The 27,858-nt window shown below is 35.3% G+C and overlaps 4 protein-coding genes across 5 annotated transcripts; all 4 read left to right on the forward strand.

Annotated features, from left to right (window-relative positions):
• The first annotated feature begins 6,213 nt into the window (after positions 1-6,213).
• LOC130743644 (uncharacterized) lies at positions 6,214-7,135 on the forward strand. The gene is made up of 2 exons (XM_057595878.1): positions 6,214-6,328; positions 6,531-7,135. Exons 1-2 carry the CDS (start codon positions 6,214-6,216, stop codon positions 7,133-7,135), a joined length of 720 nt encoding a protein of 239 aa, XP_057451861.1.
• Positions 7,136-7,549: 414 nt separating this feature from the next.
• LOC130748092 (beclin-1-like protein) lies at positions 7,550-14,315 on the forward strand. Its single transcript, XM_057601191.1, has 10 exons — positions 7,550-7,819; positions 8,594-8,919; positions 9,105-9,275; positions 9,730-9,854; positions 10,072-10,120; positions 10,589-10,747; positions 12,301-12,386; positions 13,158-13,229; positions 13,593-13,742; positions 13,875-14,315. Exons 1-10 carry the CDS (start codon positions 7,681-7,683, stop codon positions 14,110-14,112), a joined length of 1,515 nt encoding a protein of 504 aa, XP_057457174.1. The 5' UTR covers positions 7,550-7,680; the 3' UTR covers positions 14,113-14,315.
• A 1,399-nt stretch (positions 14,316-15,714) lies between these two features.
• Positions 15,715-19,458, forward strand: LOC130749573 (annexin-like protein RJ4). 2 transcript variants are annotated; one of them, XM_057602952.1, is made up of 6 exons: positions 15,715-15,864; positions 17,170-17,315; positions 17,413-17,631; positions 18,032-18,244; positions 18,384-18,473; positions 18,951-19,458. In XM_057602952.1, the coding sequence occupies exons 1-6, from the start codon at positions 15,792-15,794 to the stop codon at positions 19,152-19,154; spliced, it is 945 nt and encodes a 314-aa protein (XP_057458935.1). In that variant the 5' UTR covers positions 15,715-15,791; the 3' UTR covers positions 19,155-19,458. The 2 variants fall into 2 exon arrangements, with proteins under 2 accessions (XP_057458935.1, XP_057458934.1); XM_057602951.1 differs by lacking the exon at positions 15,715-15,864 and adding an exon at positions 16,755-16,950.
• A 4,018-nt stretch (positions 19,459-23,476) lies between these two features.
• LOC130742515 (annexin-like protein RJ4) lies at positions 23,477-27,422 on the forward strand. The gene is made up of 6 exons (XM_057594613.1): positions 23,477-23,591; positions 23,847-23,992; positions 24,242-24,460; positions 24,601-24,813; positions 26,383-26,472; positions 27,021-27,422. Exons 1-6 carry the CDS (start codon positions 23,519-23,521, stop codon positions 27,222-27,224), a joined length of 945 nt encoding a protein of 314 aa, XP_057450596.1. The 5' UTR covers positions 23,477-23,518; the 3' UTR covers positions 27,225-27,422.
• The last annotated feature ends 436 nt before the right edge of the window (positions 27,423-27,858 follow it).

Consider the following 27,858-nt stretch of genomic DNA (forward strand, 5'->3'; position numbering starts at 1 on the left):
GAATTTGCAAGATCAAATGCTGTAACCTCGTTCATTGGTTAGGTTTATCTGCTTTTTTTCTAACTATTTCGTCGGGTTACTCGTGGGCTGGGTGGGCTCCACTAAGGATCTGTTGGTGGCTGAGGTGGGTTTCTGGGTAGCTTTCGTGGGCCCGGAGGTTGTGACCTTTGTTGATGCTAATGTTGATCAATGTCATTGGTTTATTTAGCAATTATTATACAATTATGCAATGTTGCTATTATTGGCATGCATCTTTCAGAAAATATTATTGGCATGCATATCAGGGTACACATATGGCAAAGCCCCACTTGAGCTGAGTCGCTAACACTTGCTAGTGGGATTATTAGATATTAGAATTTATAACATTTAACTCTATTTTAAAAAGGTAGATCTAGATGTGAGGATTATTTTGATTATATCTATAGTTAATGTGAAATTTCTCAACACTAGATATGATTGATAACGGCAAATCAAGGTATAGATTTGACTTCTTATCTTTGGAATCTATTGATACCCTATGTTGTTGTCGCTTGAGACCGCTAAATCTTCTTTTTATTGACTTTAAAATATTTGAAAAGTAGTTACTCATTTTTCATCACTTCCATGAGCATAATATGCACAAGTAGTGTAACACCCCGATTTCGGTGGCGTCACTTTAGTAACCAAAAAGAAAATAAAAGCGGAAAAACGTGAATATTTTTTTTTTATAATTGTTTAAGTAAATAAAGACTCGACGAAGTAAAGACTTAACGACAAAAGGGTAGACATGACTAATGTACAATATATATACACACCCCACAGTAAACAGCAACCACGTCACGAGTAACCTCCAGTGACGGGAAAGTAGTGCCTGACGGCAAATATGTACAACACAAAATATAAGGTCAGTATTCGAAATACAGTCCTCCAAAAGAAAGTAGGTCAGCTCAAAACAGCCCGAAGACCTCCTAGATCCGACCAACTCCCTGTGACTCCCGTAAAGAGAATCACACAAAAATCTAAAGGTCGGGGACCTACCCTGCCCCAAAATGAGAAAACTGATGATCAGAGCCTCGACGCTACTTCTACCCTAATCCTGACTAGAGAAGTACTACACACCACTCCCAGCGGGTCCTACGGGTACTGTACCCGATCCCAAATCAACAGCAGCCGCGGCGATGGGTGAGCTAGACTCAGATGAAGTCCCTTCTACAGGCAGCTTCTCCGAAGGGTCCTCCTCGTCCTCAGGTGATGATTTTTGGTTTTCGAGGCTTGTTTTTAATGTTTACCGGCTTAAAATGCACTTTATGGTTTTGACCCCGGATGCAGAAACTTCCTTCTGAAGAAAGATTTGGAACGTCGATTAGAGTGAGCGTACGCGGATGAAATCTTCATTTGAAGCTCCGAATAGAAAAAGTCTTCATCGTCCGTTGATTTTAGGGTTCTTGAACTATCAGTGATTCCGTTTCGGCAAACTTCCGAGAATTGGAATTTGACCTTCGTACATTCCAGGGTTTCGTATCGAAACGCTCGTTATGGAAAGGAATAAGAGAAATTCTTATATTCCTCTTGAAGATTTTTGGAATATTTTCCTATAGTGTTCCAAGGGTATAAATTAATCTTTTCCTAGGGTTTTGTCCTAGGCGTAAACGAATAATACTTGCGTCATAAGTTCCGTCGATTCGAATCTTGTCCTTAACCTTCTCGAGAAATATCCTCTCCATACATTTATTCCATATAATAAACGTTTCTCCAGTTTCCTTACTTCACGTTACATCGAAATTACCCGTGAATAGGAAATTTTAGTCGATTTATTCTAAGCTTAAAAACTTGGGTCTCACAAGTAGGATAATCCTTCCCTCACCAGCATCATCAGACATAAAGAGCTAGTTTTTTAGGGTAATTGTGAAGGAAGGATTATCCTACTTGCTGGTCACCAGAAATTCTTTAAATGTCTCCCCTATCATCAGTGGTTGAGGTCGGGGGAACCTAACACTGCCATGGTCATTCACCCCCATATTTGCAATTGCTTTAAAATTGATGGTATAAAATTACATGTTAACCTAATTTTCTTTGTAATTTTCAATAATAAAACCATATTGGTCTACGTTGGTCCCACCCAATTTAAAGTTCTCCCTCCATCATTGCCTATCATCTCGTTAGCTACGGGAGATTCACGGTCTTTTTTCATTGAACGGACCACTGCAATAGAGTCCTCTTGAAGTAGCTTCTCAATAATGTTTTTCTTAACTTTATGCCATTGGGCAAAAAAAGAAAATTTCAAGCAATATTTACCGATATAAAAGGCTAATTTAGACAATCACTATATTTAATACATTCTTAGTCTGTGTATCAAAAGAATTGAAGCATTTACCAGCTTCAATGAAATTGATTACATGTATTATCTCTATATAATTATATTGAGATGCTAAGCATTAGCAGTTTAGCACCATTACCACGAGGCTAGGAAGGGTCGTGGTGGTGGTGGCATCGTGGTATGAGTTTGACAATGGTTATTGTTTGGGAAAAAGGAGGTCTGGTGTGGGTGGTTGATGGAAGTTTAGAGCCTTTAGGTCTGACTTGGAATTGTGATCACATCAAAGATCATAATTCCATGGGTCTTAATTATAGTGACAAACCAATTCTAACTTGAGGAGCTATTTATTTTGGGTAAAAAATGTTTTTCTCTCCAAATTTAAACCCCTCAAATGATTGAAGTTCATTATTTTTTTTAGGGAGAGAAATCAATTTCCGAAAATAAAATAAATAGAATCTCACTGTTGCCCATGTGAAAGAGTTGAAGGTTAAAACTTGAAACTCGCCCATGTAAAAAGGAGAGTTTGTGACACTGTGAATTTTTTTTATTGAATTCATTTTAGATAAATTTAAAGACTACTCTTATTTTATCTCGATGGAGTACATGGCTTATCACCTCAGATTTCTGCATCCCAACCATGTATGCTTTTCATGTTCCTTCCTACATCTTTTGATTCCATGAAAACTTTACAAGATCTTCTGAAAAGGGAAATGAACAAAGATGAGTTATCCCTGCAGACATTGTCTTTATGATGGATGATGAAAATTGAAAGGGATGGAAATGATCTTATTGTCCCCCAGAAGATCTCTCTTGTAGAAGCACTGACAGGTTACACGACACAGCTGACGACCATCAATGGACAAAATCTTACCATCCCTATTAACTCCATCCTTAGTCAGTCTGACATACGAAGAAGTTGTGAAAGGAGAGTGTATGCCCATTCCCAAAGAGCCTTCCAAGAAAGCGAACTCGAGAATAAGTTCAATACCAAATTTACCTTCAGGCTTATATCAGAACAAAAAAGTAGTGTTAAGCAAGTATTGTCATTTCCATAAGTAAGCACGGGTAGAAGTAGCTCTTCTTACACTTGTGTAAGATTTCAGTTATTATATTCATAGTTTTAATTTTTTTAAGTGGAAATTCTTGCCTTTGCGAATTGGATTTCAACAAGAACAACTTTTTTTATTATATTTTATTAACTGTTTCATGTAAAAAAAAAACTTTATAAGGATCTATCTCTAAACTACGACAACTATCTCGTCGATCAAGAGCAGATCCAAAATCATCAGAAAATTAGTCATTTGTTTTCATTTCCATAAGATGAATTGTTATTGTAACTTCTTTTCTTTTTCATTTTATTTAATTTTTTTATTGATTTAACATTTTTAAATTCTACATAAATACGAAAAACTAAGGGAATGTATGAGATAACATAATTTTTATTAAGATTATTTTTAGTAGAATAATAACAATAGATTGGTACCCTTGCAATGGCAGGTATATATTAACATATTTTTTAGTAGAATAATAATTTTTTAAATTCAAAGAAATGTAAACCTTGGTATAATACAACTCTTGGTAGTAGGAAAAACTGTGGTGAATAGTTCTTCCATTTCAATTTTTTTTTGTTGTTTAAGGTGGTCAAGGGTTCAATTCAAGTATGAGTAAGATTTAAAAAATTTATGATGCATATACAGTTTAAGAGTTCATTAACTGATATATAGTTTGACTAAAATGCCCTTATTTCAAGTTATATCTAAGAAAGTGAATGGTAGTTATTGGTAAAAGCTATCAAAGACAATTATGATGAGTGAAAATAAGGAGTAATAGGTGACAAATGTAATATTTTTTTTAAAAAAGACAAATGTAATATGAAATGGGTTATATATGAAAACTGAAATAAATAGTTTAGAGTGTTTAAAACAACACACATTTTGAAAATCGGTAAAAAGAAGTAATTTTTTATGTATTTTTACTATCCAACTTCTACTTTATGCTCGGTCAAAAAACTTCTACTTTATGCACATTTATATTTGTCTATCATCATATTTTGTGCACTCATGATATGTTGGTTGTTAAATAAAATACAATTGTTGTTTCTATCACCATGCATAGTATCATGCTAATTAAGGTATTGACTATTGTTTTAATTTTTACTATAATAAAAGAAATATTATAATGATGAAATTCATGAGTTAAAATAAAATGAAATAAATAAATTAGAAAAAATCTTCAATTACATTCTAAAGTAGAAAGTGAACAAGATGTTAGATGATAGACACAAGATGCACAATTACATTCCTATTTAATTTTTTTCAAGTTTCATTGATAATTAATAATTATCAAAATATCATATTGAATTGGCGCTCCTAAATTCGGGTTTGCAGTTAATTCAAATAATTAACTCAGCAGCTAATCAAACAACTAATCAATCACATAAAAAATAAAAAATACTGCTTGAAGATACCTGAGATGGCGATGAGGGCATAATGGCATCCATAGGGAAGATCGCCGCTAGTCATTCCGTTGAGAGGAGGGAGGTCACAGGTGGTGACGATTGGGGTACCGATCGATGAGTGATACGGTTGAGAACCTTCCAACATTGAGAGAGGTAGGAAAGCCAGCCAATGAGAGATTGAGAGAGGAAATTTCATGCTCTGAGCCGGAATCAGAAGCCGTAGATGTAACTGCTCTAGACATGGTTGTAAAAAACTCCGAACTCACACGCGTCGAGTCAGCTTTGAACGACGAGACCAACCTGAAGCAAGGTAGAGAGGATGGCGTAGAAAAAGCTTCTAAGATGTCAAAGTTGTATGAGGAAGAGTTGAATGGAGACGAGAAAGAAGAAGAAGAAAATGAAGTGAAGAAAACGTGAAATTGGATCCCAAAAGAATTGATTCTTCCAAGGTGAGGAGAGGAACAAATTGATGTCGAGAGAGAGAAAACACAAATATGTAAATGAGAGAGAAAAATAGAAACAGAGCGGTGAAATAAAAGAGAATTTAATTTAGGAAAAGAAAAAGGAGGGAAAGGAGGATGGAGGATGAAGTGACACGCAATATTTCAGCCAATCAGATAATGTCACGCCAGATTTTGGGGTTTCTAAAATGTTAGCTTTTTTTGTGAGTACTAAAATGTCAACTGAATATATATACTATGGATAAAACAATTTAAAGTTAATTTAATGCAACAATGAGATCCATATATCATAAAAAACATTGAAAAATTAGTGCAAATCTTCAAGATGTATATCATACACTTAGAAATTTGAATCATTATTGTTATTTTGTTTCCAGCATTCCTTTGCTTTAGTCTTCTTTTTCTTTTCATTTGAAAAACCACTTCTATCTTAATTTCAAAAATTAGGTTAAAATATGATATTGAGGAAATGCATTAATAATACTATAAAAAGCAAAAACATAAATTAAATTAATGAAATCAACAAAAATTAATTAAGAAACTAAACAAGTTAATTAATTAATTAAAAATGGTGAATTATATGGTATCTAAAAAATATTTTTGGTGTGATACCCACATGAAATGACCTAGTAAATTATGATTATATGCGATAGAGTTTTAGATGTTGAGACTACCGCTTGAATGTGATTAAGAAAACAAAAATCTTTTATATGTTAAGATTAAGATTCTGAAATCTTTATCCACTCCCAAGTCCCAATATGCATCTAAAATTTATTGAAAGGGTTCAACTTTAGGCTTATCAATAAGTTTTTATTTTTTATTTTTAAAAGTATCAAAGAAGTTGATCTTGTGTTTTTTTTTTGTGTTTCACAAATTCACAATCAACTAATTATCTATTAAATTAGACCAAATATATCTAATACAATTCAATAAAAAATACGTTTATTCCCACCCGAATTCCCTATTTGCTCAGGTTTTCAAGGGTGTGTACTTCCCAAATGAGTCTCTCATCAGAGCTCAGAAAGGTTGACGCCCAAGCTATGCTTGGTCTAGCATTTGGAGTACAAAATGGGTTTTTGAGCGTGGTGGCAGATGGAAAATTGGTAATGGCCAGTTGGTTGATGTTCGACGTGACAATTGGTTGCTACATGGGGTCCCCATTATTTATAGTGAGGACCTCATGTTGGAATTAAATATTCATACTGTTTCTGATTTATTGACCACTTCTGGCAGAGAGTGGAATAAGGAAGTTGAACATGTTTTTTGTCCTAACACTGTTTACATATTTTGTCTCTACCGTTGTCCATTCATGGAGGTGTTGTGGATTCACTATTTTGGCCCGGGGCTATTGATGGTGAGTACTCTTGCAAGCTTGGGTACTCTTTTATAAGGGACCATGATGCAAGATCACTTTTGGCAGGCTCTTTGACAGCTTCTCCCTTTCCATCCAATATGTGGAGAACTTTCTGGAAATCTAAGGTTCTTCCTAGATGCAAAGACCTCACTTGGCGGGTTTGTTGCTCTCTCCTTCTAGTTCGTTATTCTTTGTGGAGGAAAGATTTAGAAGCTATGGCAAGGTGGCAAGCAACATCTTATGCGTTGTGGGAGGCTAGAAATAAAGCCATTTTCCAAAAGCAGGCTTTTGATTGTGAGACCGTGCTCAAGAGGGCAGCGTTGTTGGACCCTATGGAGACTGCGCCTGAGAACCACGGTGTTGAAGGAGCTGTCCAGCCCGCGTGTTGGAGTCGACCACCAAGGGGTACGTTCAAGATCAACTTTGATGGTTCTTGGAAGGAGAATTCCGCGTCTGGGCTAGGTATGGTGGCCAGAAACCATGATGGCCCCGTCCTTGCAGCTGCGGCCGTAGTGGTGGAGCGTCCGTCGTCGGTGGTGGAAGCGGAAGCCTTAGCTCTTCGATGAGCTATTGGTTTGGCTATTGATATTGGCTTCAGACTGGTGTGTTTCGAGACGGATTGTCTCAAACTCTTCCAACTTTGGAAAAAACCTCCGGATGGGAGGAATTATTTAGCTACTATTCTTGGTGATTGGTTTCAGTATTGTCGTTGTTTGGATTTTGTTTCTGTTGTTTTTGTTTGTCGTTCTGACAATTGTTTTGCTGACTATTTAGCTAGGAATGTCTCTACCGACGCGGGTTGTGTGTGGATAGAGGAGGTTCCTCCTAAGGTTGATGTTTTTGTAACCGCAAACATTTTGACTTCTATGCCCCCAATTTAATTTCATGGCAGTAACTTTAAAAAAGGAAAATACATTTTTTTTATCACATTTTTCAATTTTCAACTTTTTCATCTTCAGTTTCAAAAATAAAAAAAACTTTTTCCTCTTCAACCCTCGAGCCGAAGCGTGGTGGTGGTGGTGTGCCTTGTAAGCATCCCTCGGTTTGTGTTGATATCGCTGTTACTGTCACCTGAGCCAAAGCCTCAAGCAGAAGAAAGAAACAACGAGATATGAAGAAGGGTCGGAGTCGGACCCTCCCGGCGGATCCGAATGTCCCCCGATGGGTCTGCCAGAACTGCCGCAACTCCCTCTGCATCGTCGGCGTCGATTCTTACGCCGACAAGTTCTTCAACGACCCTTCTCGCTCCGGTATTCACACTTCCTTTCTCTCAATTTAGGGGAATTCTATTGCATCCATTTTGTCTGTAAATTGCAATTATCATCATCATTATTAGGGATTGGAGATTGAATTTTATCTGGTGTGAATGTTAATTATTCAAACGGGAATTCAGCTACAATGGATCCTATTGTTATTATCATTATCGTGCATGTTTGGAAACCCTTCTGATTTTAAAGTCAAAATCAATTCTACCAAGAGCCAACTTTTGTGAGTAGCTTCTGGGTACTAGAATTGATTTCGAGAAAAATAAGCTGATCCAAACATGCTAATCATCATCAGATTTTCATCATTGTACAGTGAATTGATTAGGTTTCTACCTATGATTGTTTTGGGAGTTTTTGTTGATTAGGCTCAGGGTTGTTAATGGTGGATAGCGTAAAGCGGCAAGCCCAAAAAACACTATTTCGAGCGCTATTGCGGTGAATATTGGAGTAGCAGTGAACCGCTAGGGCGCTACGCTATAGGCTATTGCGCCACTATAGCACGCTATTGACAAGCCTGATGCTAATTACCATCATCATTGTACTGTGAATTGATTCTATCTATGAATTTTTTTGGGGAGTTTTTGTTGATTAGGCTAAGTTCTGTTTTAGGTGCAGCATTTTATGCTTATATTGATTAGTTTCTATTGTTGCTTATTATTGCGTTCATCTTGTGTAAATAGAAATATAAACAAAAATTTGTGATTATTCGAACGAGAATATTGTATGACTTATTCGTGGAGAGGCAATGTATGTGTTCAGGGATGCAAGGGTCATCGATTCATGGTGCCAATAGTGTGATGAGTACCACTAAAATGGACAATTCATATGTTGTGTTGCCAAAGCAAAGACCTCAAGCTCAAGGAGTGCCTCCTCGGCCTCGCGGTGATTCGTCCCAGACTGGAAAGGCAATGGAAGAGTCGTTTGTGGTTGTGTACAAGTCTGAATCTGCATCTGATGGAGGCGGGACTCACTCGTTGGCACCAGGGGCTGATCCTGGCGGCCATTTACAGCCTCATACCTCTGGATTTAATTCTACTATTACTGTCCTGACTCGGGCATTCGAGATTGCCACAACACAGACACAGGTTCAATACTGAAACCTGCATTTTCAATGCAGCTTATTTTGGAAAACTAATCGCTTACTTTTGGCTAGTTCATGAGAGAGTTTTTGAAAAAAATGCGGTTATTTCTCAAAATGAAAGCATATTGACTTTTGATTATTTCTTGTCAATTAGATCATAATCTGTATGTTTTACATATGTGGTTCCAGGTTGAACAGCCTCTATGCCTTGACTGCATGAGGATTTTGTCTGATAAGCTTGATAAAGAGGTTGAAGACGTAAACAGGGACATTGAAGCATATGAAGCCTGTCTTAAACGCTTGGAGGGGGAGGCCAGAGATGTCCTCAGTGAGGCAGATTTTCTTAAGGAGAAGTTGAAGGTGCTCATCAGGTTTCCTATCTCCAATATGTGTATTACTTTACTGTTAGATATTAAAAGTAAATTGATTTTTTTCTAATTTCTTGAGTAATAGCCCTTTTCAATCTTGAAGGTTTTAATGAATGTGTTAGCTACAGGCCCCCAATAAGGAATTTATATGTTAAAAGAACTTAAGATAGAAGGAGAGAAGGTTAATGAATTCAATTACTTGGTTAGTTTGTTTAGGAGGGGAGATAGTCGTTGGTCTAGAGTTTGAGGACGATATTCAATTACATTCTCAGATTTTCTTTGTTATTTCCTAATTTCTGGTTCTATCAAATTGGTTTGCAAAACTGCTTGAAATTTCAAAATCATGCCTGACATGCTTTGTTATGGAAATTTGGAGTGCTAATTTGAAATTTGATTGTACTACTGTATTTTCTATTAAAGCGAAATCCGTGATTTATTACTTACAGATTGAAGAAGAAGAAAGAAGACTTGAAGCAGCAATTGAAGAAGCAGAGAGACAAAATACTGAAGTAAATGCTGAACTGAGGGAACTAGAGTTAAAATCAACCCGCTTTAAAGATTTAGAGGAGAGGTATATCTATTTCCTGTACCTTAACCATATTATTTTTTCAAATAAAACAATGCCATAGCTCAAGATTCTTATAAGTCTTCACTCCACCCCACCCCCCAACTCCCAATAGAAACTTTCTATGAATATAGATAGATATTTTTCGTTGCTTCTCTGGTCTCTGTTGATGCTTGAGATGCTTGACTCAATGATTGGTTTTACTGCTCTGAATGTGTAACAGGTATTGGCATGAGTTTAATAACTTCCAGTTCCAATTAATTTCTCATCAGGTTTGTAAGTTTTCTTGTAAACCTAACCATCTTAAGTTTTCTTTTAAAACTTACCATCATTTAAGGGAAATTATATTCTTGCAAGCCTAGTTGGTTTATGACTAAGCTAGTTTTAGTGAGTTCTAAAGGACGATTACTTCAAAGTTCATACTAAGCACAGTTTGTTATTATCAGCTTATCTACTAGTGCACTGCCTCTACTTCTACTGCTATCTTTAATGACAAAATATAGTTGATGTAGAGGAAATAAAACTAATCACATGTACAATCATCACATGATCACACTTATGAATAAAATTTTCTTTTTGATCAGATTTTTCTCCTGTCTTATGTTTAATTTTTCATCACTTATTGAGATACTTTTGTAACAAAAAGTTTAAGAAAGTTTCTGAAAAACATCTTTGTGTCCTTTATTTTTATGACAAAATAAAATCCATGTCTGAGTGTGCAAAAATATTTCAATCAACAGGAGGAGAGAGATGCAATATTGGCGAAGATTGAAGTTTCACAAGCACATTTAGAATTGTTGAAGCGAACAAACGTCCTCAATGACGCCTTCCCCATTTCTCATGATGGAGAGTTTGGAACGATTAACAATTTTCGACTTGGAAGACTCCCTAAAATTCCAGTAAGATGCCTAGCGTGTTCTATATCTGGATTTTATTTTCGGGTCAATGTGTTGTTGAGCTTAATATGCATTGATGGTGGTTTTCCCTTGGAGCTTATGCTTTTAAAATAGCTGATGTGCATATGAACAAATATTGTTTACAAGGTCACTGGTTTGAGTACTTTTTCAATAGTAACTCTTTGTTTTATGTGAACAGTGCTCAATTTTCATCTTTTGGGTTCAATTGCATATGGGCTAGTTAAGCTCATTGTGTGTGGTTGTTTGTTTTAGCATTTGATTAAGAGTTGGTGGCAATTGAATAATTTTCATGAATGCACGCATGCAACTCTACAAAGCCTAAGTTTGGTGCTCGCAGAAAATATATAGATTAATATTCGGTATCTACACATATCCCACTCAAGTCATCAACAAAAAGTAAATTTCTGGAGGGCAACCTATAGTTAACAATGTTTGCCATTTGAGGTGTTTAACTTGGATTATAATTTAATATGTAACCATTGTTACTAAAAATGGAAGTACATTATTGCTTTCTCTATGAAGAATGCCTAGTTCTAAAGGTAACTGTAATGAGTAATGGATGTTGTTAAGCTTATACTATAGCTCTACTTGTTGTATTTGAAAATTCTTTTGCAACAAAGTATCAAATTTCTTTGGCTAGTGTGTCTCAAAGTGCCTTTACAATTATTATGGAACATGGATTACTGTTAGAAATCCTTAGTTAGAACCACACAACACCACAAAACCTTAGGCTTAAGGCAATGGGTGTGTGTGTTCTTTATTATATATGCACTTGTGCACTTGCTAATCTTGGCAATGTGGGACTTCTTTGAGTTACCACTTCATTATCTCTATTACTCCCCCTCAATTGGGACTCCATTTTTTTTTTTTTTTTGCCTGTGCCTTGCACTCCAGCGGGAACATCAGTGGTCGTCGGACTTGTGCTCCTTCGTCTGAGTCTGCCTTTCGACTTTCTTTGTCTGGGCTAGTACTCTAGTGGGAGCATCGGAGTTCCTTGGACTTGTGCTCCTTCGTCTGAGTCTGAGGCCTTGGCTTGCGCAAATGGGACTGCCATTTTTGCTTTTATTTTTTCTCGGATTTTTACTTTTTTTTTCGTTTTTTTTTTTTTTTTTTGGGAAGCGGAAGTCATGGCTTGGATCAGACCAGCTCTGATACCATGTTAGAAATCCTTAGTTAGAACCACACAACACCACAAAACCTTAGGCTTAAGGCAATGGGTGTGTGTGTTCTTTATTATATATGCACTTGTGCACTTGCTAATCTTGGCAATGTGGGACTTCTTTGAGTTACCACTTCATTATCTCTATTAATTACTAATCAGTGGTATGATTCTTTTGCACACTCTTATTTTGCTATGTCTGTTCATAAAGTATAATGTTGTAACTGCATATATCCTTCTCATTTCATGATTTGAATCTGAAGATGTAGTTATAATTTTTTATCCTTGAGAATTTTCTCTCCTGTAGTTCTTAATCTTGTATCCTTATTCTTGCAAGTCGGAATATATAAGTTTTATTTTTTTTTGAAATGCTTAGGTTGAATGGGATGAGATAAATGCTGCTTGGGGTCAAGCTTGCCTTCTCCTTCATACAATGTGCCAGTATTTCCGACCAAAGTTTCAGTATCCTTTTTCCCACTAAGCATATAAGATTAATATTTATTATTGTGAATTTAGTAGATTATAGGTGCCATCACTGAAAAGGAAGAACTCTGATCTTATACTTCTTCTCTGATATACTCTCCTAATTGAAGGTCTATTCCTATCAGTAGAACTTCTCTTTAACATCTCCATATAATAAAGCAGTCATGCCTTTGTGAACCCAGTTCAAAACAGAATTTTATATTTTATGGTGGGTGTGCTAAATGCTTGAGAAACCAAGTTATGGTAATTGGAATCATACGCTAATTAGAGCTCCCCCCCCCCCTCTCTTTTGAGTGATATATGCCCAAGGAAAACATCACAAGCAATGATTTTAAGGAGACATGCTTTTGTCTTCATAGACATGCATAATTACTAGTTAAAATCTTGTAAGGAATTCAAGCCAAAGTTTAGCTAGTATTGCCTCTTGTGCTGAATTGTACTAAAAGGACATTGTCTAATTCAAATTTATGATTTTCTTGATAATGTCTAGAAGGGTGTCGTGATAGAGAATCTATTTTCTGATCACAGATGGTTTCGAAGGATTCTTGTCCTCATTTTATGTGATTTTATTATTCTATAAAAGATAGCACAAGATAGTTTTTAGTTGAATCAAAATTTTATAGCAAACTGAAACTTGAAAGATTAAATTTTGTTTTATGTTGCAAGCTAACTTTTCATGTTAATTTCACTTTAATTTGACATAATTTATTGGAACAACTTGTAACATATCCTTAACTAATTACCTTTTAGATATCGAATAAAAATTATTCCTCTGGGTAGCTACCCTCGGATCACAGACAGCAGCAACAGTAGCTATGAGCTGTAAGTATGCTTCATTGTCTGGTTTTTGTGTTTGTATATGTGTTTGTCATTTCTGGCTTTATTTGGAAAATGTGGCTAAAGTTAAGACAAATCCGAAGCATGATGTGTGGAGGAAAATCAGATGGTTGGTACCAATTTACAATTGTCTACCATTTATTTTCGATAAGTTTGGAGCTGCAATGGTGCTTTTATAATATTCCAGGCCATGCTATTGCTCTTGGCTCTGGCTTTTGAATCTGTGGTGAGATTGTGGTTGGTGTTTTGAAAAGTTCTGCATGAAATAATTTAATAAACTTGCTGCCTTTGGATTTGTTCTTAAACTTATCAACTGTGTCATGATTAGAGAATGTTATGGTTATGCAGGTTTGGTCCAGTTAACTTGTTCTGGAGTACGCGCTATGACAAAGCAATGACATTGTTCTTAGCATGCCTCAAGGATTTTGCAGAATTTGCCAAATCTAAGGATCAAGAGAATAATATACCACCTGAGAAATGTTTCAAATTACCTTATAAGTAAGTATTACTGCACATAATACAGTGTGAGTATTTGTTTACATTGGATAAACAGAAATTGTAATGGAAGTCTGACTATCATGTATTAGTTTGTAGCACTTAAAATGACAAATACTTTGGGCTGGTTTGTAGGATTGATAATGACAAAGTGGAAAACAATTCCATCACTCAAAGCTTCAATAAGCAGGAAAATTGGACTAAAGCTCTCAAGTACACTCTTTGCAATTTGAAATGGGCTCTTTATTGGTTTGTTGGAAATACGAATTTCCAGCCTCTTTCAACGATGGTATCTTCACATGCTGAAGTTCCAGCTGTAGGATCTTTGCACACGAAGCGTGGTACTGAAACCAAGTCTGAATCTCGAAACTGAATATATCATAGGATTTAGGTAACAAAGAAATGTGTACAGGTTAATGTCAGCAGGACAATTATAAGGCAGATTATTAGGCCTATTGTAACCATTATTTGATTTAATATGTATTTATTGTGTTATAGCTATTATATTTACCTGCTGTAATTAGATTTAACTTTCATCTCTCTTGTAACTATAAAAATTGATGTCTATTTAAGAAAGAGTCATAGAGTTACTTTCAAAAAAAAGAGTCCTAGAGTTTGCCAAAACAGATTTCTTAATTCTATCTTGTCATCTTCAAATCTTTGACATGGTGTCACAGCTTCAACTCTGAGCCGTGGTAAAATCTATTATATTAGTATTCTTGTACTTAGCAGATTCTTTAGAACTTCTGGGTTCTTGGCTCCTTTTAAGTGACATCATAACTCCATCTTTTTTAGCATTCTTGTACTTGGCAGGTCTTTAAATCACTCTAGTGATAGGTGGACCAATAATATTTAAGATAAGTGATCACTTAGAGCATCTCCAATGCAAGGTTCTTAGTTCTAATTTTCTAGTTAAGAACTAAGAACTTCTTAACCACCGAAGGAGATGACATGAAGTTCTTAGTTCTTACAAATAAGAACTAGGTTCTTATATAAGAAATTTTACTTTTTGAGTTCTTAGCATAAAAAATTATTATTATTTTCTCTCATTCATTTACTCTAAGTATTGAATTAGCATTTAAATTTAAATCTAAATTATATAGAAATAAAAAATATTAATATAATGGTATTGGGAGATCAGATGAATAGTGCCAAGAACTAAGAAATCATGGTTTGAGCAAAATCTGCAAAAATATCATTAGTCCACCTACTAGGACTATAATGATTTAACCTAAATTTTTCTAGATAAGCCAAAAAAAAAAGTTCGGATATGTCACCTTCAATTCAATTTGAATTAATTCAGGCTTAAAAATACTAGTAATACTCTATTTCTACATCTTTTTTCAAGAATCTCTTATTCATTAGTTAAATTTTAAGTGAAATCCACTAAAAATATGAGACCTACGTGAATTTAAGCGGGTTAATGAAAAATGTTGAAGAGAGTACTAATTCTTTTTTCGAAAATCTCTTATTCATTAGTTAAAATTCAAGTGAGATCCACTAAGAATATGAGACCTACACGAATTTAAGCCGGTTAATGAAAAATGTTAAAGAGAGTGTTGCTAGCGCTTCTCATCGGTGATCTCATACCTGAAGAATATCCACACATATCAATCAAGTTACTTTGAATTGATAAAGAAAAACAGAGCCAGAAAAGTAAAGTAACTGTAATTATAATACACGGAAAAGAAGAGAATCCTACATCATCATCTGTGCCATATGTTGTTCATGCAAACACAAAGGAACAAAAAACACCTCAGCAAACACGATACATCACCCTTACCTTCACGCATTCCTTCCATTCCATGCAAAATTCAACAAGGCCAGCTTTGCTTTCCCTTATTTTCTGTAGAAAACGTTCTTTACAGTACATTGTTTTCCCTTAATTAAAAAAAAAGCAATTTTCTTTTGTTACACATGATAATCCTGAGAGTTGAAGGCGTTACCTCCAAGGGAGAGGAAAGCACTATAAATTGTCACCTAGTTGTGTCCACTATCACACATTGCTAGTTAAGATTAAGCGAGAAAAGGAAAGGTTAACCAAACACTGCAATGGCCACTCTTGTTGCTCCTAACCAAATTTCTGCTGCTGAAGATGCTCAGGCTCTGAGACAGGCTTTCAAAGGTTTAATTCAAATCAATGCACTTTTTTATTTTTGTCTGACTTTTATTTGATTAATTATAACTAATGCTGAATGTGATTATAAACTTTGTTTACCCTTCTTGTGCTGCATCCTGTGGTTTTTTTTTTTGTTCTCAGTTTGTTTGAGCTACTTAAAAAACTTGAATCTTTGTAGTTGTTGAGTCACTGACCCTGACTCCAAGTGACAGGCAGAGAAGTCTACGATATGTTGACAAATATACAAGGAATCCAAAAATTTCTGACACTGCTATATTTTTTAAATTTCTAATATAAGGTTTTATTTACAGTTCACGAGATTGATTTATTTCTTTTTATTTATTTACCAATTTAATTATATTTTTCTTCTCAAATATAAATAGTTATTGTTCAATTAGCAAACACCAGAAAAATATGACACAGACAGTCATGACAATGTCTAAACTCTTTTCAAGTTTCCTATAGCCTTGTAAGAAACTGAAGTCTCTTTTAAGGGCATTTCTTTTCTTTTTTTTATTGTAAAAGAATTCCTGATTGATAAGTATGTTCAATAGAGCACAAAAGTTAAGAAAAAAAATAGAAAGCTAGCATTAGGAAAGTATATTGAGTTTTATTTCTGCAATGTTATCTTAGTGTGAATGCAAAGTTTTTTGATGTGAATTAAAATATTGATTGCTAAAGTACAAATTTATTGATTCTACCTAGGATATGCATTATGCAGTGTGAATGTAAATCTGCCTGGAATATATTCTGTTCAATTTCTATGAAAACATCAAGGATATGGTTTAAATTCAAATTCCAAGACCTTGGTATTGATTACTGATCAAATAGTGTAAAGTAAAAAACAACTTAGTACTACCAATACAGATACTACAAAATCTTCTTCCTAGGCATTACTCTGAACAAACTCGGAAGCAGTAAAGGTATAGCACTATAGATTGCTCAATTAGATTATATATAGAAGTGATTTTAAGCAAAACTTCATAACCAGAACCACAGTAGTGAAAATATATTGAACTATGGCTACCCTTATTGCTCCCAGTAACCATTCCCCAGTTGAGGATGCAGAAGCTATCCGAAACGCTTTCAAAGGTTACATTATTTATTTGGCTTATTTCTTATAAATTTGTTTCATTTCAATTACGTGTTATGCTATACCCTCCTATGAATCTTTCTCCAAATCTTATAGTACAGAAAGTAAATTTTGAAGTTCTACTTTTATGATAATTGATCAACATGTTGACATATATGTTATCTTTTATGCTAAGTTCTGAAATCGATCGTAGTACTTAATAGTTTTCAACTTTGAAGGATGGGGAGCTGATGACAAGGCCATAATAGCAATACTGGGTCATAGAAATGTTTATCAGAGGCAGGAAATCAGAAAAGCTTATGAGGAGCTTTTCCAAGAGGATCTCATCAAGCGCCTTGAATCTGAGATCTCTGGTGACTTTGAGGTACCATTAATCATGATTTTACCAGTTAATTTCATATATTTTTTTGTAGAATCTCATATGTATGAAATAATGGGATCTCTCTGTATATATAAATCAGAGAGCTATGTTCCGGTGGATGTTGGAACCTGCAGACCGTGATGCTGTTTTGGCCAATGTAGCAATCAGGAATGGCAACAAAGACTACCATGCGGTTGCTGAAATTGCTTGTGTCCTATCAGCTGAGGAACTCTTGGCGGTGAGGCGTGCCTATCACAACCGCTACAAGCGTTCCTTGGAAGAAGATGTGGCTGCTCATACCACTGGCCTTCATCGCCAGGTAAGTCATTCTTTATGATCATTGAATAAAGTTCATTGCTGAAATTTTTTAGGTGTTAAAATAGTCTATGTAATATAGGGCTTTAAATTGCAGTCCCAATTTCGACCGCATTGTGGAATTGAGGGCAGATAATATTTACAATATTATCTAAAGGAAGACTATCTAAATCTAAGATTGATAAGAATATGACACAATTTGATCATATAGTCAATTCCATGTGAAAAGACCTTATGATATGTTTGCGTATCTGTTAGCATTAGTGCAAACAGACATCACGTACACAAAAGTGAATGAAACTCTTCTTATAGATTAGGATGAAAGTCTTTTCATGTTGCAGTTAACTAGTATCCAAACACACACTTGATGAACTAATGGTTTGAGTATGCTTGATTTTGTGCAGCTTTTGGTTGGATTGGTGACCTCATTTAGGTATGAGGGTGATGAGATCAATGCAAAATTGGCACAAACTGAAGCTAACATTCTTCATGAAGCTGTCCAGGAGAAGAAAGGAATCTATGAAGAAGTCATCAGGATCCTTACCACCAGGAGCAAGACACAACTTGTGGCAACTTTCAACCGCTACAAAGATGAGCATGGCATCTCCATCAGTAAGGTACCAAACGAAAGAGCCTTTTCCCTTTTCTCTGATTTTCCTTGTTCCTAAAAAACATTGTATTTTTAATTTATGATATTTGATCCAAAATAATTGAAAAGAGAGGATATATTAAACTTCTTTTATATCATATCTGCAGAAATTGTTGGATGAAACATCTGATGACTTCCAGAAGACAATGCACACAGCTATTCGTTGCATCAATGACCATAAGAAATACTATGAGAAGGTCAGATTCTCTCTTTCAGCAAGTGTGAAACAACATTTAGAAAAGTGTAATGTTATTTGCAATCTAGAAAAATTACATTTTCATGAAAGCATCTTAATTTACTCCAGTCTTCTAAACTTTAACTGAATGCAACTCAAATGGAATGTTTTTTTCTTTCTTTCTATGATCCATATAATCTTTACAAACTTTTTTGTTTTTGTTGGATTATTGCATCCCGTTCCTCACATTGTGAATACTCAAATCCACCTTATAACATGTTTGGAAAATCATTCTACTCCCACATTAGTACATAATTGATATAAATTTTGAGAAGCTGCTCCTTGTAGCTTCTAAGAAAAAAAATCTATTCTGGCTCATTAGAATCAAAACCAAACACACTTATTCTTAATATTTAAAATTTAACTCAACAATTACAATGTTCTCCATGATAGAATCCAACATAATTGCTTACAATGAAAATTGTCTATTCAAATATAGGTTCTGCGCAATGCGATCAAGAAATTTGGAACTGATGAGGATGGACTGAGCCGTGTGATCGTGACAAGGGCTGAGAAGGATCTGAGGGAGATTCAAGAACTCTACTACAAGAGAAACAGTGTTCACCTTGAAGATGCAATCTCCAAGGAAATCTCAGGGGACTACAAGAAGTTCATCCTCACTGTGTTGGGAAAACAAGACTAAAGTGCTTGCTATGGGGGCATATCTAGTAGTGGGTTTGGGTCATGTTGGTTTCTGGTAGTGTAATTTCATTGGGATAATTTTTCAGTGTCTGTTTTATTGAGTCTTTATCTCTGTTATCCTTGTTGCTAGTCACAACTTGAACTTCTATCTTATGCTGTTCCATTTGGGTTATTTTGGTATGCTGTTTCATTTGGGTTCTGTTGGTATGATATCTAAGTTAAGTTTCATGTGTACTTTTGTGTTCATGGGTTCTAAATGTTATTTTGAGTTTCATATAATATGAGTTTTTAATTTGATATTCAAATATTTAGCATTTGCTACTTTATTTTTTTTTATTTTTAAAAAAGCTTGCAGTTAGTATTTTATATTTAAATTTTTTCTAGATACAAAATAAACCAAAACATATGTATAATCCTATGTGGTGTAATAAATAAACAATTTGAATTTTAATAATTATACTTGTTAATTTTATTTGCTTTTTTATTGCAATATTCACCTGCACTTTTTAAAAATATATGTCTATTAGTAAAGTATAATAATTGAATGTAACTGAAAAGTAATTCATTTAACATTATCTCATGATATTTTTTTTTGTTACAAGAGGAAGAGCATGATATTTCTTTTGAAAAAATCTCTCAATATTTTTAATTTATACACACTTTTATTCAACTTAAAACTCTCAATTATCTTATTCAAATTTTATTAAATTTATTAATTTTTAACCTTCAAAAATATTTTGATATCCAATCTATCATAAATGCTACGAATGGTTGTTGGTTCAAGTAGTACAAGTTTAATTTTTTTTAAGCAATAGTTCGAGTTCGAGTCTTATGTATGAGAAAAAAACTCTCACCAGAAGAGCTAACCTCACTAGAATGTGAATGTTTCCGACTCAAAATATGTTTCCTCTTATGGTGGATGATACATGTGTGAACAAAATGATTCTATCTCAAGCCCCAAAATATTTGTATAGGAAATAAATATTTAGTATAGAAAATTGAAAATGACCAAATTTACTTAATTTTTAAAATAGATGAACTTAATTAAAGAAATTAGAGGGACTAAAATCAATAACTAAAATGAGAGAGACTAAGAGCAACTCCAACGCTGGTTTCTTAGACCAGCTGGAGTTGCTAAGGAACCGTTTCTTATTTTTTGCAGCATTGGAGTTGATCTAGGTGGCAGTTTTGGGTTCTTAACTACAGTGCAGAGTTCCTTGTGCAATGAACTCTGCTTTTTGGTTCCTTAACATTAAAAAGTAATATTTTCTCTCACCAAAACCCAACTGATTTCAGTGGGAAAACAACAGATTGAAGATGAAGGCAAGAAGATGATGAAATTGAACATGAACATAATTTTTTTGCATATTACAGAACATGAAATTTACAGACCAGAGGTTTTTTTACATGAAAAAAAAAACATAATCTTGATCTCGACTGAGAAGCTCTGATCTGCAAAGAGAGATGAGAGAGTTTCAATAGAAGGGTAATGAACATATGAAAATCAACAAAAAAAAAACAACAACACGAACTCACCTCATATCACTTTGCATGTGAGGAAAGGAAGCTCCTTTGCGAGATTGAAGGCCTTGATAGTATGAAACAGAGCCGGTGCTTGCCGGATCGTGGTCGGAGGGTGGCGGGTTGGGGGCGTTAGGCCTGGAGCATGGCTGTTTGGCGGCGGATTGTGGCGGAGCGTGGCTTTTTGAGGCGGATCGTGACTCTTCTTCTTCCTGCGAGCGTGAGTGAGACCGAGAGAGGAGATAGCGAACAGGAACAGGAGAGGAGAAAGAGAGAGCGAGTGGGTGAGATAGATAGAGAGGAGAGACAAAGGTGCAGATGGCAGGAGATGAGGAAGAAGAGAGAGCGTGAGAGAGGGTTTGGGGCGGCTAATAGGGTTTTTTGGGTGATGACTGATGAATGAAGTGAGTGAGAGAGGAAATTTTGTATATAGTGGGTGACCGGCTGAGCCGGTCATCCCACCGTTATGGACCGGTCCAGACCGGCTGGAACTGGTTTCCTGCCCGTTTGGGCTTTTTTTTTTGAATCAACCGGTTTGACCGGTATTCTGAAAACGAGAATAATAAAAATTAACCTACAAGTGTTATTATATTTCATTTAAAATGTATTGTTATTTATTTTTCATTATCATGTACTTTCTTTCGTCTTTATTTCTATCATTCAATAAAATTGCTTTTGCTATAAAAAAACACAATGTACCTTTTTATTTTATTTTTAAGTTAACATGCCGATATTTAAATTTAATTGTTTTAAATATTAAGTAAAATTAAATTTAAATTAAATTCGTACAAATATTAATTAAATTATTTTTAAGCTGAAGTATTGATTTATTATTAAATTTTAAATCTAAATTGGGTGAAAATAAATTTTATTAATTTATGTTGTATGGTGGGACACGGGTGAGACCCTTCAAATAGTAATTTAAGAAACCATGGATTGGAGTAAAATCTGCTTCAGTTCCTTAGGAGTTCCTTAAGTCTGATGTGGCAGTACGGGCCCACAAGAATAGTGCTGAATAGTGTGTTAAAGAAACCAATAAGGAACCAAGCCATTGAAGTTGCTCTAAGTGTGTTACTAAGAATCATTATTTTATTTAAAAAAAAAAATAATTGAATTCTATCCTCATTCCACAACATAGAAAATGACATCGAAGTCACACAAAACATGATCAGGTCAATGCACTTTACCAGGAAACCAAAATTCTTCAATGTCACTTCTAAGAACCTCCAATCCAACCAGTCACAAGCTCGCTCCAAAGCCAACTTGAAAATCAAGTCATCATCCCTTAATAGATCTCATCATCGAGTGAACCACCCTTGAAAGACAATAGCATTATTCGTAGTACTCCTCCCAAGGATAAATATGCTCTGAAATAGACTAATAAGGTCTTTTACAAATGATCTAATTTTATTCACCAAAATCTTTAAAATAAGCTTATGAATACATCACTGAGACTCACTGGCCTAAACTCATTGAAGGGTCTAGGATCATCAACCTTTGGAATTATAACAACCAAAGTCCCCGTAATTGTCGGATCAAACCTCTCATTCTCAAACGCATCATAGACAAAAGCGAAAACAGTATCCCCCACAAGCTCCCAATACCTTTTATAGAAGCAAGCTTGGAAATCGTCAGGACTCGAGGCCTTAAAGGAGCATAGTTGGTGAATAAAGGTAGAAACCTCCTCCTTAGAGAGGCTAGTCTAACCAACTCAACAATTCCCTCATTTGGAAAATGAGCCAGACGAGGCTTATGAATGCAAGCTAGGTAATCCTCCTCATAAGTAGGAAGTAGCAAACAAATCTGAATAGAAATTTTGAGCCTCCTCATCGAGCCTATCCCCGTCTTTACACCACGTGCCATCCGACAATGTTAACCTCGGTTCCTCCTACGAATGATAGTTTGCGCATAGAAAAAAGTTGTGCTTCGATCTCCATACTTCACCATTTTTTCCAAGACTTTTGAAACCATAATATCTCCTCCTACCTCAAATATTGAGGCCTATAATGCAGAGCTATCAACCCACTCTAAGCGATTCTGAAGTTCAGCTATGTTAGAGGCAACCAACCACTTCCTCATGAAAATATTGTTAAACACTTTTCTATTAAAAACAAGAGAACCCTCCCTAACATGTCTCAAATAGGAAGTGAAACTAGGTGTTCTCTTCCTCCAAGCATCTGAGACCACCAGGGGATATATACTGGGGTGATCCATCCACGCTGCCTCATACCTGAAAGGCTTATTCTGAAACCCCTCCCGCCTCAGGAAACAATTGAGAAGAAGAGGAGTTGGAGGCTGAAACTTTACACAATGGTCACGTAATAGGACCAAGGTTAGGAAAAAAAACAAAATAAAAATGGTGTACAATATTTAACTGCAATTCCAAGGTGTTTTGCCCTGTTGCTTTTGTAATGTTCATCACATTCTTTGTTTTAAAATACAAAGTTTTTTGTGCAAAACTAAAACTGGTCGATGATTTCAATAGAAAAAACAAGGTTTTCTAGAATTAATAAAAAAATTACTAGTTTTAAATTGAATGAAATTTTATAAACTTAAGCTTAATCCACCTAATGAGAACTTTCAATTTAAGTTTTTTTTTTTTTGAAAATGGACGATTTAAGGGTTGAAATTGATAAAATTGATTATTGTATATAAAAAAGTTATTGATAAAATGTAAGTATGTCTATTGTCATGACTCTTTAAGTCTCTCTCTCTCTCTCTCTCTCTCTATATATATATATATATATATATATATATATATATATATATATATGGGGATATATATATTAGAGACAACTAATTTGATGATCTAAAACACTAATCAAGAGTAAAAGAGATCCAACTATGGCTACTCTCATTGCTCCTGCCAAACACTCTCCTGTGGAGGATGCAGAAGCTCTCTGGAAGGCTTTTAAAGGTCACAATCCAACTTCTCCTATTTCTTCTTGATCAATTCATTATAGTTTGCTTAATTCATTATGTAAGTTGGGTTCTTGAAAGTACTTCAATCCTTTAATTTATTCACATATATTAATTATGTAAGTTGGGTTCTTGAAACTATCCTTCAATGTATTTATTTTGCCAACATAAACAAATATTTTCATAGGGTGATCTAACAATCTATAGAAAGAAACTTGAAATCAAATTACTGGGTTTTCAAAACATTCTGCAGGTTGGGGAGCTGATTTTAAAGCCATTATAGCAATACTGGGTCACAGAAATGCTACCCAAAGGACAAAAACCAGACAAGCATACCATGACCTCTTCCAAGAGGATCTTATCAAACGCCTTGAGTCTGAGCTCTCAGGTGCCTTTGAGGTATCTATATATTTAATTATTTATACAGAAAATGAAGAAGGAAAAAAACAGGATTGTCTAAGGTGGACTTATAAAATAGGTAGTGTACTCACTTCTTGTAATTTATTGAGTAGTTTGCAAACAGAAAAGAAAAGGTGATTTCCTTTTGGCAATGACAAATTCAGAAACACTTTTTATAAAAACATTTTTTTCCTACTCATTTTGTTATAGATCCACTATTAATTGTTGTTTTACTTGTTTGCCAAACAGAGAGCAATGTACCGTTGGATATTGGAACCTACAGAGCGGGAGGCTTTATTGGCCAATCTAGCACTGAAAAATGCAAACAAAAACTACCAAGTGATTGTGGAAATTTCCTGTGTCCTTTCACCTGAAGAGCTTTTTGTTGTGAGGCGCGCCTATCACAACCGCTACAAACGGTCCTTGGAGGAAGATGTGGCTGCTAACACCTCTGGCCATCTTCGCCAGGCAAGTCACGAAATAAAAAGTGAATGAAACTTACGAATTAAGATGAAAAATTGATTCACGTTAACTTCAACTCGTACCCAGACACACATTAAGCCTTATTGTGTAGTTGTTAATTATGATCTTATAATTATTTTGAGCAGCTTTTGGTGGGATTGGTGAGCTCATTTAGGTATGGAGGCAGTGAGATCAATGCAAGATTGGCACAATCTGAAGCTGATATACTTCATGAGGCTATCAAAGACAAGAATCAGAATAATGAAGAAATTATTAGGATTCTTACCACAAGGAGCAAGATCCAGCTTGTGGCAACTTTCAACCGCTACAGGGATGACCATGGAATTGCCATCACTAAAGTACATAATTAAGAAATACCCTCTTTCTTTGTTTGGTTGTTTAGTTTGTTCTAAATACTTATTTGGCTTAATCAAGTTTTTGGTCCCTAACCTTTGTCATAAATATGGCTTTAGTCCCTCGCCGGAGTAAAGGTGGGGATTGGTCCCCAGTTTTTTGCAAAATGATTGGCTTTGGTCCTTCCGGCCGGTTAGGTCAACGCCGGAGCTCCGGGATGCCCATGTGGCATGGCCACGTCATTTAATGAGTCCATTTGGAATTTTTTTCTTTTTCATTAAAAAAAAACCTTAAATCCCTCCTAATTAAATTCTTCCCTTCCCTGTGCAGATCCTCCTCCACCTTCAATCTCTGCACCGTAAAGAACAAATTCATCTCTTCTTATTCACTTCAATCATACCACCATTCCCAAATTAACTCACCAACTAATACCAAAATTAAATCACCAACGAACAATTAATCCCAATCTGATTGTAAATTACAAATTATATACTGAAGATGTGCTGAAGCTGCTGAAACGGTGGATGATTCATCCTCTGCGGTGGTCACCACTCACAACCACGGGCACAACCTTCTCCTCCTTGTGGTAACTGTCTGTTTTTCTCTTATCAAGTTATCATCTTATGAAAAAAACTGGAGAAATTCATCTTCCTCCAGCAAACATTCATCTACACTCAAGAACCCAGATTTCAAGAAGATAATCCCAAAAATTCTTAAAACCTCTCCTTTTCCTCCTTCCTTTTCGTCCTCCTTTCTCTCTTTCTCGTGTGCCCAAAACCTCCATCTCCAAACCCAAAACCTTCATCTCCCAACTTCTCCGGAGAGAAAACCCATAGAGAAAAATTCCAACTCCAATGCTTTCTTCTTCCTGAAATAAAACTCAAAGATCAATAAAACCCATTTGTGTTTTACTCCGATTTAGGTTTTTCTCATCTTCTACGTCCACGCTTCGAGCTTTCTGCTTCTTTTGGTTTTTTTCTTTCTTTCTCAGAGATGCCTCGATCTGGGAGGGGCTTAGGTTGGGGTGGCTCGATCTGGGTGGGTTGGGGTTGGGGGTGACTCGATGTGGGAGGGGTGGGGTTGGGGGTGGTGGCTTGGTGTCGGGGCAGCTCGATCTGGGTGAGACTGGGGTTGGGATCATCTTCATCTCCATGTTCATCTATTTGTTATTTTATGGGTTTGGGATTTTGTTTTCTAGGATTTCTGCTGCACTTAGGTGAGTGTTTTAATTAATTTAAAGGAGGTTAATTAGGGAGGGTTTAGTATTTTAATTATGGGTTTTTCTTAATGAAAAAGAAAAAAAAAATCCAAATGGACTCATTAAATGACGTGGCCATGCCACATGGGCATCCCAAAGCTCCGGCGTTGACCCAACCGGCCGGAAGGACCAAAACCAATCATTTTGCCAAAAACTGGGGATCAATCCCCACCTTTACTCCGGCGAGGGACTAAAGCCATATTTATGACAAAGGTTAGGGACCAAAAACTTGATTAAGCCTACTTATTTTGATCTAAGGCTCATGCAGAGGAAAATTACACAGCAATTAGTTTTCATTCATCCTCTCCCTTTGCAGAAATTGTCAGATGAAGGATCTAATGATTTTCATAAGGCAGCGCAAATAGCCATTAGTTGCATCAATGATCATAAGAAGTACTATGAAAAGGTGAGATTCATTGAGTACTATATATAATTCTCATATTATTTTTACTTTTTGTTCTATTTTTAAATACTTATATAAGAGATAGTAAAAGATAAAATGAAAATATTTTAAAATCATGTGACTTGTTAATAAAAACTAGAAACCAAAAATATTTTTCATACCAAACAATGTGACTTAGCAACGACCAATTGATTCAAGTGATACATGTTTAATTCTCATTAAACACAGGTTCAAATTTGAGACTTGTGTATAAAAAAATGTTGGGAGAGCTTGTAAAGATTAGGATATGGGTGGTCTCCAAGAGAAAAAATTTCTTTCATAAAATAGGATATAAATGTTATAATTTATACTACATTTTCTTATTAGTTATTGTTGATTTTGCTTAATGTACTCAATCTCCGCGGCCCTCACACATTTTTCTAGTAATGCCATTGAGGATGTCCAAGGTTCAAACATGATTACCTCAGCGGATACAATTAAAGCATACGTTGACATTATCAAACATGTTTGTTAAGCAAAAAAATTACACTAAATCATAGATTGTGCTGCAGGTTCTTCGCAATGCGATGGAAATTGATGGAACAGATGAAGAGGCAGTGACCCGTGTGATTGTGACAAGGGCAGAGAAGGATTTGAAGGACATTAAAGAGGTTTATTTCAAGAGAAACAGTGTTCAGCTTGAGCATGCTGTGGCCAAGGAAACTTCAGGAGACTACAAGAAATTCCTCCTTGCTCTCATGGGGAAAGATGATTAAAATTTATTTACTTGTTTCTTTGATGTATGGGGCTCCATGAAGATCTTAGTGAATGGTGGAAGCTGATCGATTAGTTTTCTAATGGGTTGGTTCGTGTCATATTGTCACGATTATAAAATTATGGTTTGTGTTGGGAAACGGTAACTTCAGATGCTTACAAAATAATTCAAGAAAATGAACTCATTACTCTTCACCTTATTTTCCAAGAGTTGCTTTGTTGTATCGATTTGGGTTCAAGTCTGAGTAGTTAAATGTGATCCTTAAATTCAAAAGCAACTATTTCTTGCCTCTGAAAACGTGGATATATCGAAACGTGAATCTAAGTGAGTTTAACAAATAAACCCTTACTTTTAATCTCAACTCCTACTTTGGGAGTTGGATGACAAAAAGACTTTTTTTAGTACATCAGAAAGATAAATTGCACCCTCCAAAAATTGATCCCTGTACCTGCCCTTCCCAACGCATATGTCCCCAACTCCTACCACTTGAGTTATCATCTAGGGACACTTAATGTTAGACTTTAACCTTTTATAATAAGGTTGGTTTATTAAATAACATATATTAAAATAGGTGGAAATTCAATATTTTTATTGGACAGTTGAATGTTTTAATCTCTAAAGATGTGGGAAATGAT

The sequence above is a fragment of the Lotus japonicus genome, chromosome 3, assembly GCF_012489685.1.
Source record: "Lotus japonicus ecotype B-129 chromosome 3, LjGifu_v1.2".
NCBI classification, from domain to species: domain Eukaryota; kingdom Viridiplantae; phylum Streptophyta; class Magnoliopsida; order Fabales; family Fabaceae; genus Lotus; species Lotus japonicus.

Coding starts and splice junctions, on each gene's coding strand:
- LOC130749573 (XM_057602952.1), top strand. CDS start 15,792: ATGGCCACTCTTGTTGCTCCTAACCAAATTTCTGCTGCTGAAGATGCT. Junction 17,316..17,412: donor AGATCTCTGGTGACTTTGAG/GTACCATTAATC, acceptor TATATAAATCAG/AGAGCTATGTTCCGGTGGAT. Junction 18,474..18,950: donor ATAAGAAATACTATGAGAAG/GTCAGATTCTCT, acceptor ATTCAAATATAG/GTTCTGCGCAATGCGATCAA.
- LOC130743644 (XM_057595878.1), top strand. CDS start 6,214: ATGAGTCTCTCATCAGAGCTCAGAAAGGTTGACGCCCAAGCTATGCTT. Junction 6,329..6,530: donor TGGAAAATTGGTAATGGCCA/GTTGGTTGATGT, acceptor CCATTCATGGAG/GTGTTGTGGATTCACTATTT.
- LOC130748092 (XM_057601191.1), top strand. CDS start 7,681: ATGAAGAAGGGTCGGAGTCGGACCCTCCCGGCGGATCCGAATGTCCCC. Junction 10,748..12,300: donor GAAGACTCCCTAAAATTCCA/GTAAGATGCCTA, acceptor TGAAATGCTTAG/GTTGAATGGGATGAGATAAA. Junction 12,387..13,157: donor TATTTCCGACCAAAGTTTCA/GTATCCTTTTTC, acceptor ATTACCTTTTAG/ATATCGAATAAAAATTATTC.
- LOC130742515 (XM_057594613.1), top strand. CDS start 23,519: ATGGCTACTCTCATTGCTCCTGCCAAACACTCTCCTGTGGAGGATGCA. Junction 23,592..23,846: donor TCTCTGGAAGGCTTTTAAAG/GTCACAATCCAA, acceptor AACATTCTGCAG/GTTGGGGAGCTGATTTTAAA. Junction 23,993..24,241: donor AGCTCTCAGGTGCCTTTGAG/GTATCTATATAT, acceptor TTTGCCAAACAG/AGAGCAATGTACCGTTGGAT.